Below are 12,853 nucleotides of genomic sequence, written 5' to 3' on the forward strand. Positions count from 1 at the left end.
TATTTAAATTATAAACAAGCTTGCTTCACATGTCAGTCCCAGCTCCCTCTCCCTCCCCTCCTCCCCGCCCCCTACCAATCTCATCAAGCCCCCACCCAATCCCCACTCGACTCTCCAGAGAGGGTGAGGCCCTTCACAAGGGATCTCCAAAGTCTGTCATCTCATCTGGGGCAGGGCCTAGGCCCTCCCTCATGTGTCCAGACTGAGAGAGCATCCCTCCATGTGGAATTCTTAATTGCCCTTTGCCCTCGTTTCATATTCCTTTAGAAACAGAGAACAACATCCTTCCAGTGCTCTCTGCTATAGTCTCCAGGATGACTTGACAACAACACAGCCTCATTATTAAAGGGCAATGCTTACCATTCACTAGTTAATGGAATAGAAGGAGTTACACTCTGGCAGTGCTTACCATTCACTAGTTAGTGCAACAGAAGGAGTTACACTCTGGCAGTGCTTACCATTCACTAGTTAGTGCAACAGAAGGAGTTACACTCCGGCCCTCTTAGCTAGGGACACCAGGAGCTCTAAGTGAAGGTGACACATGCACTCCCACTTCACAGCACTGTGAGGCTTCAGTACCAATGCTGGACCTAGTTGGAGCCTAACATCTGAGAAACTAATGATCATCATATGTTATTATTCTAACAGCAGGTCTTTGTGCATTGTGGGGTCTTTTTTAAAGTTCATGTCTCAATCTAGAACAATTTTCTGTGTGTGGGTCAGACTCTCACCCCACGAGAAGTCATCCAGGGGCTCTGAGGACGCTGTCACCTGTCCCCCACCCTGGCATAGTTAAGTGTAGCTAAGCCAAGACTGAAAAACTTTTCCTCCCATACCCAGATACAGTGCTATCCACAGTGGTTCTTCAACTGAGGTTGAAAACTCCACCATGGTACAGTAGAAAAGCCAAGGCTTCTCGAGTCAGGGCAAAAATCCCACACAGCTTTTTGAAAAACCTAACAAGCAAGCACTGTGGGTGGGAAGTCAGGGTCTCCACAGACAGCCTTGAGCCCAGGGACAGTGGTGATTTAGGAGGAGACATTATCAACTCTGTGAACCATAATGGCTTCCAGAAAATCATCTGTGGGCCCTGAGAACACCACATAGAAACTTCACATTACACTGGACTGAGAATGACCCAGTGGACCAAAGCGCTTGCCATGCGAGGGCAGCAAGTTCAGATTCCTGGCACCTACGTGGGCATGGAGGCACACACCTACAATCCCAGCATGGGAGACAGGGACAGAAGGATACCAGGGCTCACTGACCAGCCAGGCTAGCTAATAGGTGACCTTCAGTTTCAGTGAGGAACCCTGTCTCAAAAAACAATGTGGTGGAGAGTCACTGAACATGAAGAAATTGAATGCTCAACTACCACGCATGGTGCTGAAGTAGAGCAGCCATCGACATCAGCCGCTACTAACCCTCAATCCGCCTGTAAGATACCCTGAAGCATCAAACAGGTTTTAATTTCACTCAAGGCTCACTTCATGTAAGGGAACACATATCTGATACTGCTAAAGTCGCTAGGAACACGAGACTGGGCAGGAATCTCTGTGGAAGCAGAGGCAGACAGATTATATGAGGTGGTGGCTGGCTCCAAGGAAACAGATCTTCTAGCCATAAACATGCTAGGCTTCCCTGTGGCAGCGGGAGCAGCAGTGAATGGCATGGGATCCTGGCTTTACTGTTTGTGCGTCTGTTGTTTTCCATTCCCTTGTCAGGGTTCCAGGACCCAAGGCTAGCTAGATGCAGCAATAAGCAAGAGAGGAGAGCTAAGTAAATAAAACCATAAATGATAAAGTAGACACTGTAACTTATACTGTTGTTAGAGAATTCGGGGTTCCCTTTGTGGGGTTCTTAGACTCTTTAGTAAAAGGTTTAGAAACAGACTCATAAGGAAGCTTGAGCACAGTTTTATTAGAGGGGAAAGTAACACAGCAGGCCAGCTAACCCTTGGCAACTGCTGGGAGGGAGGAGATGAAAAGAGAAACGGAGTCAGGCCTTTTGAATGAGGGTCCAAGAAAGGAAGAGGTTCAGTAATAGAGGTTTGGCAAGGAACTGCATGGCTGAAGGTGATAGGGGAGAAATCCCGGAGTATCTTGGGAAACATTTTGGTCAGCATCCATAAGAAGAAGTTAGGTTGATGGGGGAAGGCCTGTGTATATGTCAATAAAGCACTGTTGGCCAATAGGGAACCAAGATAGGTGGGACTAGGAGTCCAGGAGGACTCTGGGAAGGAGAAAAACAGGGAGTCAAGATGTAACGCCATGGAGTAGGAAGCCCGGAAACTTCTCCGGTAAGAGACATACTTAGATTAACAATTATGGGGTAATTACTTAAGTCAGAGCTAGCCAATAAGAAACAAGCAAGGCCAACAGCTTCATAATTAATATAGCCTCCTGTGTGTTTATTTGGGACTCATGCGGCTCTGGAATCAGGCTGGCGAGAAGGCTTCCCTTTACATTAGGTTCTTTTCTGAGTTAGAATTCAGAAGCCACACAGTGGAGACCCTGTGTGTGATTACAGGGAAGAAGGTTTTCTGGGAAGAATAAACATATTATCTCATTAAGGGGATACTTATTCCTCCCATCTCTTGAGCACGGCTTTGGTGATTCAGATTTCCAGTGAGGTAGACTCCTACAGTTGATTGATAGGTCCAGTTGGCTTAACTCTTAAGAAAAAAGGCAGCAGTATGTAATGTTCTATCCTTTGGAGGAATGGGAATATCGTGTCTCCAGCCAGGCCAGAGGCAGTCCATTCTTTTGGAAGGAACAAAGAGAACAAAACATAAAGCATCATACTGTCTGATTTCAAGTCACACCAGAGAGCTACTGTGGCAAAGCATTTGCATGAAAACAAGCAGATGAACGAAACCAAAGAGACCTCTGAAACAAACTAGTCAACTGATTCTCAAAATAGGTACCAATCTCTTCAATAGTGGTTTTGGAGAACTGAATATTCAGTGTCAAGGACTGAGACTTGACTACTGTCTCTCATTTTAAAACAAAAATTGACTCAAAATGGGTCAAAACCTAAATATAAGATCTGAAACTACAGAAGAAAAGAAAAATCACAAACAGGGATGTACAAAATTGAAATACCCTGTACAGCTAAGGAAAAAATCAACTGAGCAAAGAGACAAGCAGCAGAAACACGAGTACGTCATTGCCAGCTATTTATCTGACAAAAGGTTAATATCCAGAATACACAGGGAACTAAAAGACCAAAAAACTCAAGTAATTTACTTTTAAAGTGGGCAAATGATCTGAACAGACACTTTTCAAAAAAATCTAATAGCCAACAAATGTATAAAAATGTTCACTATTATTAGGTACTAGGCAAATGCATTTTGAAACCACAATGATAAGCCTGCTTAGGACAGCTGTTACAGAAAATAAATAACAAATGTTCATGAGAAAAGGGAGCTGTTATTCATTATTGCCAGCAATGTAGATTAGTACAGCCAGTATGGAAAACATTGAAGAGGTTCTTAAAAAACTTAAAGTAGAACTATCATATGATCTAGCTATCTTACTTCTAAAATATTCAAAGGACATGAAACCAACAGACGGCAGAAATATTGCATACCTATGTTTAATGCAGCATGATTTACAATTGCTATCACATGGAACTGGCCAGAGAAAGACAAAAGCCAAGGGGAGGGGAGGAGAGGAGAAGGATGAAACCCCCACCCCAGAGGTCTGGAGACAGGGCTGTGCTGGTCACATTTCTTTGTAAACAGAGGTCCTCAGATTTGAGAGCTGGTCTTTGAATATCTACTGTGGACTTCTCCACTGCAGCACTTGGAGCCAGTTCTTTGCAGGCCTGTCCTGGCCAGTACAGCCGTTTGGTAACATCCCTGACCTCTACCCACAACCACCCTAAAACTTGTGAAGCTTTTACAATCAGAAATGTCTCAAGACCATGCCAAATGCTGTATCTCTCATCGTTCTCTCCTCTAGTCTTACCCTGACTCAACCTTCCTGCTTCCCCGTGTCCTCCTCTCCCCTCCTCTTCTTTCCCTCTCTTTCTCCCATCTCCCTCTCCCCTCCCATTCCCCCCTCCCAATCCAATTAGGAGATCTAGTCCCATTCCCCTTCTCTGGGTTACAATGCGTATCTCTCTTAGGGTCCTCCCTGCTTCCCAGACTCACTGGCACTGGGATTGTAGGCTGGCAATCCCCTGCTCCATGTCTAAAATCCATATATGAGAGAGTACATACCATGTTTGTCTTTTTGTGACTGGATTACCTCACTCAGGATGGTTTCTTCTAGTGCCATCCATTTGCCTGCAAATTACAGGATTCCATTGTTTTTCCCACTGTGTAGATGTACCTCATTTTCTCTATCTACTCTTCACTTGAGGGGCATCTAGGTTGCTTCCAGGTTCTGGCTATTACAAATAATGCTTCTATGAACATAGTTGAGCAGATGTCCTTATTGTGTGAGCGTACATCTTTTGGGTGTATGCCTAAGAGTGGAATTGCTGGATTTTTGTAGTAGACTGATTTCCATTTTTCTGAGGAATCTCTATACTGATCTCAAAAGTGGCTGATGGTTTGCACTCCCATCAGCAGTGGAGGAGTGTTCCCCTTTCTCCACATCCTCTCCAGCATAAACTGTTATTAGTGTTTTTGATTTTAGCCATTCTGATGGGAGTGAGATGGTATCTCAGAGTTGTTTTGATTTGCATTTCCCGGGTGGCTAAGGATGTTGAGCATTTCCTCAAGGGTCTCTCAGCCATTTCAGTCTCCTCTATTGAGAATTCTCTATTTAGTTCTGTACCCCACTTTTTAATTGGATCCTTTGGTGTTTTGGAGACTTGCTTCTTGAGTTCTTTGTAAATTTTGGAGATCAGCCCTCTGTCAGATGTGGAGTTAATGAATATCTTTTCCCATTCTGTGGGTTGCCTTTTTGTATTGTTGATTGTGTCCTTTGCCTTGCAGAAGTTTCTCAGTTTCAGGAGGTCCCATTTATTAATTGTCTATCTCAGTGTCTTGTTACTGATGTTATGTTCAGGAAGAGGTCTCCTGTATCAGTTTGTTCAAGGGTACTTTCCACTTTCTCTTCTACAAGATTCAGTGTGATTGGATTGATATTGAGGTCTTTGATCCATTTGGACTTAAGTTTTGTGCATGGTGATAGATATGGGTAGAAGGAGCCATTATATGTTGGAGGAGAAATCTGGCATTAGTGAGATTTTCAGAGTTCTACAATAATAACACCAACGGGCATTAAGGCTACCTTAAATGCCCTCCCCTGATAATGAGATTGATGACTGCCTTATGTGCCATCCTAGAGTCCTCATCCGGTGGCTGACAGAAGCAGAGGCAGACACCCACAGATAAAAACTGAACTGAACTCCTGGAACCCAGTTACAAAAAGGAGTGATGAGCAAAGGAATCAAGACCCGGCTGGTGAAACCCACAGAGGCTGAGCTAAACAAGGGGGAACACATGGACCCCAGACTGATGACTGAGGGGCCAGCATGGGGCTGATCCAGACCACCCCCTACCCCCAACCTGGGTGTCAGAGAGGAGGCCTCGGCAATCTATGGGACCTTGGAGAGTAGATCAGTATTTATTCCTGGCAAACAAATGGACTTTGGGAGCCCATTCCACATGGAGGGATGCTCTCTCAGCCTGGTCACATGGGGGAGGACCTAGTCCCTGCCCTGGATGATGTGATAGACTCAGAAAATCCCTCATGGAAAGTCTTACCCTCCCTGGGGAGTGGAGGGGGGATGGAGTGGGGTGGATGGCTGAGAGGGTTGGAGGGGTGGGGGAGGAGGAGAGGGAGAGGGAACTGGGAGGAACATGTGTAAAAAGTTAAATAAAAAAGTTATTATAAAAAAAGAAAAGAAAATGCTGTGCTATATGATCCTTGAGGCGTCCTGGGAACAAACTAGTCAAAGCTAACAGCAGTGAAGAAGAAGCAGTCCCCACCTCCTCCTGTTCCACCCTCCCACTCTGCCTTGGATATGGAGAGTGCTCCAAGTGGGTGTATTATTTTGGATCAGATGTTCCCCAGTCTTGGGCATTCTCACACTCGGTCTGAAGTTGGTGGCACTGTTCAGGGAGACTTAGGAGGTATGGTTTTACCGGAGGAGATATGACACTGGGGGTCGGCTTTGAGAGTTCATCATGGTTCACACTATTTCCAGTTTACACCTTGTTTCATGCTTGTGGTTCAAGATATGAGCACTCAGATTCCTACTTCTGCCTCCAAGCCTTTGTTCCACCATCATGGACTCTAACCCTGAGGAACTGTAAGCCTAAATAAACCTTTTCCTCTATAAACTGCCTTGGTCGCAGGGTTTTGTCACAGCAATAGAAAAGTAACTGATGCAGTGGACAACTGAGGGAGACAGATAACAAAGACCCACAATAGACAGGTCTTTGAAAATCTTCTAAAGTCACTATTAGTGTTAGTGGTCAGTTCTTCAAATTCTTACGGTAATCAGTCCTGATGTTCACGTTCCTGTAAATAAGAAAAGACACTAGGGAAAATTTCACTCACTAACTGACAGCTATTGGACTCTCCCATTGCCCTGCCTGTCTTAAACAAAAGGACTACTAATCAAAGGACAGTTGGATGACCCATCCTAATACAGTATCTGTCACCTTAGACATAGTACAGATGCCCTGAGAAACTACACAACCATCAGCTGGTTGCCCAGGCTTCTGAAGATGCAGCTGTAGACAATGGTGTTTGAAAAAGTGTATCAGACTTGCAAAACTGTGACTGGTGCAAACACAAACCTCTATGGCTATAAATAGTGCTGAAGAGGCAAGGCTGTGATTGGTCCAGACACTCCTACTTGGGCGAGAAAAGCATACTGCTCAGGCTCACGTAGCAGATTGGCTGGTAAAACTGTCCTGTGCTTTCAACTCTGGTGTTGTAGCATTAGAGTCAACAAAGGTTCCTGCCAAGTGGTCTTTTCTTACTCTCAGTGTTTGGGCTGAACCGTGACACAAGAAAGGAGCAGCAAAGACAGCAGATGGGTGACAACAGCAGAGGCTTCCGAGCAGCAGCTCTGAGCTTTCCGCAGGCTGAGCTGCAGAAGTGTCAAGCAGTGAGCTGAAGACAAGCGAGCATCTCAAGAGCCACCAGGAAAAGATGGGGAGGGGTGATGGGGCAGGGAGAGAGCGAGAGAGAAGACCGCAGAGACTGAAGAAAGCGAAAGGCTGTAAGGACCCAGAGGATAAAGCGTGGGCTCTGGTCCCGGGAGAGAGTTCAGGGAGCTGTTAAGTTTGTAGGGCCAAGGATCTCAAACCCCATGCCAAGTGCTGTAAGTGGCCAGAGTTAACAAACCGTGGACGCCGAGGGCCTGCGCGGGGACTATAACACCAGGCGCACTACTTGTTGTCCCCACAACTGCCAACACTGGATGCTGCCAAACGGCACAACGAGCAAAAGCTGCAGGAGACCAACACAGGAAAGCTTCTCTTGGCCTAGTGACAGTTTCTACCTGGGTAGAGAACCTTGACAACTGGTAACATAAGCACAGTCCTCACTCCCTAACTCCATGCTAGGACCTTCTGCCCAAGTCCTTGGGGGCTAAGGGTAAACTCAGCAGGTTGTCATGAAGAAGCCTAGCTACGCGTTTTTCCTTAAGCTGGGCTGCCACTTGTTTCCCCTCAGGCCATACTCTCCAGTTAGAATGTGGTCTTCACTCATCTGAGATGAAGTCTCCAGCGCATGCTAGGACTATCATAAGCCCTCTGGAAGCATCAGGGAAGAAGAGATTCTCGGTCCAGTTGACAGAACGAGGGCCATGGACATTTCACAGAGCTGTACTGTATGCTACAAGGTATGCATCAGCACATCTGGAAGGAGGGGTTGGAAGTGCCCAGGGGCTGAAGTAGAATGTAATTGCAAGTAAGGTCAATCACTTCAGGGTTCCCTGGAGCAGAGACTCAAGCTGAGGAGGGTCTTTGCAGACAGAGGACAAGGTGAGAGCCAGCGGTGAAAGCAAGGAAGAAGCAGGGGCTGTGAGGCCGCCATGAGGACTCTGAGTGTTTGAGGAAAGTGGGGAGTCATTGGGGGGTTTTGAAAAAGAAGGAATGTGACCTGGTTTGTGTAAACATGAAACAATTCTTAAAGCCACTGGGCAGAGAACAATCAACGCAGGGACACACGTGATAAGGCAACTGTTAAAATCCATGTGATCAGTGATGGTGCAGATCAGCAAGGGGGCAAGGAATACGGTGCCAAGCTAAGAAAGAAAACCCTGTGTCCTGTGGACCACAGCCCTAGCCTCCATCTCCTGCTCTATGATTTTCCCGATGCAGATTTCTTTGGATTCATAGTTCACAGCTCATTAGACACAACAACTATTTACTATGTGTGCTTGTAATTAAAAATATAGCTCTCCCCTGAAAAACGTAATAACAACTCAAGTAGGCTTCTCATAACTGCTTATGTGGCCCTTTGGCTCACGTCTCAGCAAATGCTTAGTGCATGTTTTTTGAATGGATAAACAATACATCTTGTGTTGGGTGAATAATTACCATATTCCCTTTACACTATAAAAGAATTAGGTCAAAATATTTGTCACAATGAAGTAATTCACTTTGGCTGGCACACTTTAGGAATTATTCTTACCTTGTCTTGACAACCATAATAGTCCTTCATTGTTTCACCTGGATCATCAATTTACTTTAAAAATAAGAGGCAACATGAGATGAGTTAGGGCCCTGTCTGTGACCGGCTGGCTGTTTGTTTCCAACCCTGGGCTTCCGTCTCCTCGTCCACTAAGAATTGACGGAGTGGCTCTCACTAACATCCAATCTCTCTCCCATCTTGAAAACTCCAGAATTTATATTCCCTGAAACACACACCTCTCAAAGGTTTAGGATTTTGGATTCATGTGTCCAAAGGGATCTGAAGCAGCAATACCTTGAATAATATATTTCATTTTACCCCTTTCTCTTAAGACAAAGTCTTGACCAGGAACCCTGTCTGGCTTCAAAATCACAAGCTCTTCCCTTCACCTCCCAAGTGATGGGGTTTCAGATGTACAACACCATGACCAGCTGGATATGATTATTTACATTATGAGGACAGTAAACAGCTTTACTCCAGTTCAGATCAGGTTTTGTTGCCAAACTAGTCATAAAAGCAATCTTTCAGTTCTAACCTGTTTGGTTTTCAAAACTGCAAATTAAAGATTTTGTGTGGATTCAGTTGCAGATTTATATAAAGGTGTTGAACACCCAGTCAGTAAAAAAATCTGTTCACTTTGGGTGGTGAGGGTGCCTTTAATCCCAGCACTCGGGAGGTAGAGGCAGGAGGATCTCTGTAAGTTCAAGGTCAGCCTGGTTCCAGGACAGCCAGGGCTACACAAAGAAATCCTGTCTCGAAAAATGGAAAAAAAATCATTGGAATTATTGGTGTAACTAAAGGACTAGAGTTCCTTTGACTGTGGAGGTATATCTTATTTTACTAACGGGTGGGGAGGGCAGAGCCCTAAGAATCGGCCCTGTCTTTGATGTTTCTAATTTATGAGAGTGTGACCCATCTGGCAAGCTGGTCCATACTCAGGTCAAAGCAGAGTTACTGCTATTACTAGAAACCAAATGCTCAAAGCTGACTGCATGAATTTAAGAGCATCGATTAGCAGTTTATCTCTGTAACAGTTATATCATTTCCCTAAAGTAGTTTTTTATCTTAGTTTAAGACTCTTTCTTCATGTCTGACAACTGAGTTATTAGAGGAGGCGAGTATATGAAATTTTTGCATTAAAATTTAGAAATTGCTGGAGTCACTCCAAGAGCAAGAACGCCCCAATGCTGTTTTGCCTAAATCTGCTCCCCTTCTGTTTTGAGGCAAGGAATAGGCAGAGCAGAGAGCTGGATTTCTATGGGGGACAGATGTGAGGACTGGCTGTGCTTCTGCCTCCCTCTGTCTGCTCCACTCCTTCCCCGCCTCCTTTCCACCCTGGCTCACCCCACACTCTGTGTTAGCGAGGGTTTACAGTGCTGTGAAGAGACACCATGACCATGGCAACTCTTATAAAGGACAACGTCTAATTGTGGTAGCTTACATTCAAAGGTTTAGTCCATTACTGTCATGGCGGGGAGCAAGGCATCATGAAGGCAGATGTGGTGCTGGAGAAGGAGCTGAGAGTTCTTACATCTGGACCAGCAGGCAACAGGAAGTGGTCTTGAGACACTGGGTGTGGCTTGAGCATATTAAGGCCTGCCTCCACAGGGACACACTTCCTCCAGCTAAGCCACACCTCTAATGGTGCCACTCCCTTTGGGGGCCACTTCTTTAACCCTCCACACTTGGCAGGTGCTCACGGGGTAGAGGCTGAAGGGTTTTGCTTTTGTTATGTGGCTTTTGGAAAACTAACTTGCTTCTATATATCTGATTTTTTTTATTAAGTTGCTCCAAACCACCTTCTATTGTAGAGAATCTAAGGACCTTGGCCCCGTCCAAATGATGGACTGAAATGGAAAACAAGTCCTACAACCTCCCTTGCGGTCTGGTATTAGAAGTCTCCAGAAGGGCTGTGTCACACTCTTATGGCGAATGGCAAAAGAAGGAAGGTAGCCATCATGAAAGAAGAGTCACAACATGTGGCTCACTTCTCAGGTGCTAACTTTAAAAGTAAAGATTGATGGAAAATAACACTGCTTAAGGAAGACCGCATGGACACATAGTCCCTGTTTTCTTCTCTCTGTTTTCTGATATCTACCCAGCCAGTAAAATGCTACATGTGGCCACTCATGTGTTTTCAGAGGCTGGACATCTTTACATCTGGGGAAACACTCAGCATCTTCACTGCAGGACTCTCTGCCTTTGCTACATGACCACTGAATCTTTGTGCCAAGCCAAAGAAAAGATATCTACTCATTTTCAACACTGGGGCTTGTATGCATATATTTATGCAAACCCTTAAAGTCTTCATAGAATAAGGTAAATACAAACAAGTATAATATACAGTTCACATTATGCTTAATTCTTTTTAAAATTTTACTTATGTGGGTGATATGCCTGCTTGAATATATCTTCATGGTGTGTAAACCTATTACACACAGAAGCCAGAAGAGAGTGTGAGATCCCTAGAACTGGAGTTACAGACAGTTGCTAGTCTCCATGTGGGTGGTGTGAACTGTACCCAGGTTTTCTGCAAGAGCAGTAAATGTTCTTAAGAGCTGAGCCACCCCTCCAACCCTTACATTTAATTCTCTTAAAAAAAACACAAAACTTGACATTGTATGTAACACTCAGAGTATGTGGTATTAACTCATATATTACCTTTATATCCTTGTTCCGTCTCCCTGAGATCAATTTTGGTTATTGGTTTGAAATCAGTGTCCCATAATCGTATACAGCCATCTCGCCCACCAGTAGCAAAGCCCTCTTCACAAGCATACATGCTAAAGATTCCAGCCTGTCGATTAGAAGAGGCAACACTCAGTCCTGCAATTGCTATAAATGCCACCATTGCTGAATCTTGATTATAAACAACAGAGCAAAACAAAATAAAAGCAGATGCTGTGTTTTCTGTTGAAACCTGACAGATCAACACACTTCACCTCAGCTAGATCACTGTAATTATAGCCACCCCAGGAGGCAAAGTAATTCCATTAACACATCTAATTTGATAAGATTATTACCCTGCTGCCAAAATGTTATTTATGAATACCTTGGCTAAAGCAGACACAGAATCAAATTCTTGTATGTGACAACCAAGCCTTCTAAAACAAAGACATTACAAAGCTGTCTCACTTAAGTTCTAAATGGATCCAAAGACTAGGGGCATGAGTGTCACACCTTTTACAAGTGTAGTGGTGTCTGAAATGCCATCTCAACTGCTCAGGGAGGTGCTGTGACAGACAGAAAAGCTGGAACTGCATTGTGTCAGCATGTAAGTACTATGGGATGACTTGCTTTTCCTGTCTAAAATACTTTGATTCTTTAAGTTTGGAAACTATTTTTACTTGATTTATTCAAAACTGTTATTATTACATCATATTGATAAATCTAGCGTAAAGAGAAGTTGATTACTGAGGCAGCTCATTTAATGAATGAATGCAAATTCTGACCTCTTCATTGCTTTAAGAGTTGTTTGGCAATGAACCAAGAAAAATGGTTTTCACCTTAGAAGAGAGGGAAGACTCTAAGTATCCAAACTATTTTGCTGAGTTCTCTAAAGTTTTCTTCATAAGAGTAATGAGGTCTCGGCATGCAGATTAATGATAGAAGATGTGCTTAGTGTGTAAGGCTCTGGGCTCAATCCACAGTACTAAAAAAAAGTGAAATAATGGGGAATCAATTTGGAGGCACTGAGATAAAGTATTCTTTATCTTTATTTTTGTTTTTCGAGACAGGGTTTCTCTGTATTGTTTTGGAGGCTGCCCTGGAACTCGCTCTGTAGACCAGGCTGGCCTCTAAGTCACAGAGATCTGCCTGCCTCTGCCTCCCGAGTGCTGGGATTAAAGGCTTGCACCACTAATGCCCGGCTAGCATTCTTTATCTTATGTCTATTGTTCCAGGTGGGTGCCGGGAACTGCACCCAGGTCTGTGAGAGCAGTAAGAGCTCTTAACCACTGAGCCATCTCTCTAGTCCTTATATTTAATTATCTTAAACAAAAATACAAAACTTGGCATTATATGCAATACTTGCAGAGTATATGGTAAATATTGCTATTAGCCTTTCCCTCTGACATCTATTTTATATTTCCATTGTATCATCTGTAGACATCATTTTCCTTTGTGTCAAAATATAGCAAAGAGCTAAGAAGCAACGTCTGCCATGTATTCACAGAATGGAGAGAAAGGTGACAGGCGGCATCTGTTTCTCTGAGGACTACAATGCTGACAGAGTTGATGCTCCT

At 44.2% G+C, this 12,853-nt stretch overlaps 1 protein-coding gene across 8 annotated transcripts in view; it reads right to left on the reverse strand.

The window, feature by feature from the left end:
* Eml6 (EMAP like 6) overlaps positions 1-12,853 on the reverse strand; it is a 251,358-nt gene that overhangs the window by 103,231 nt on the left and 135,274 nt on the right. For all 8 annotated transcript variants that reach the window (XR_005871731.1, XR_005871732.1, XR_005871734.1 and 5 more), the window contains exon 7: positions 11,271-11,406. Coding sequence is in view for 3 of the 8 variants with exons in the window: in XM_021227280.2 (XP_021082939.1) it covers positions 11,271-11,406 (136 nt within the window). In the remaining 5 variants the exon portion in view is untranslated. The remainder of the gene's footprint in view (positions 1-11,270; positions 11,407-12,853) is intronic.

Source organism: Mesocricetus auratus, unplaced genomic scaffold (assembly GCF_017639785.1).
Source record: "Mesocricetus auratus isolate SY011 unplaced genomic scaffold, BCM_Maur_2.0 Super-Scaffold_100029, whole genome shotgun sequence".
Taxonomy (NCBI): Eukaryota; Metazoa; Chordata; class Mammalia; order Rodentia; family Cricetidae; genus Mesocricetus; species Mesocricetus auratus.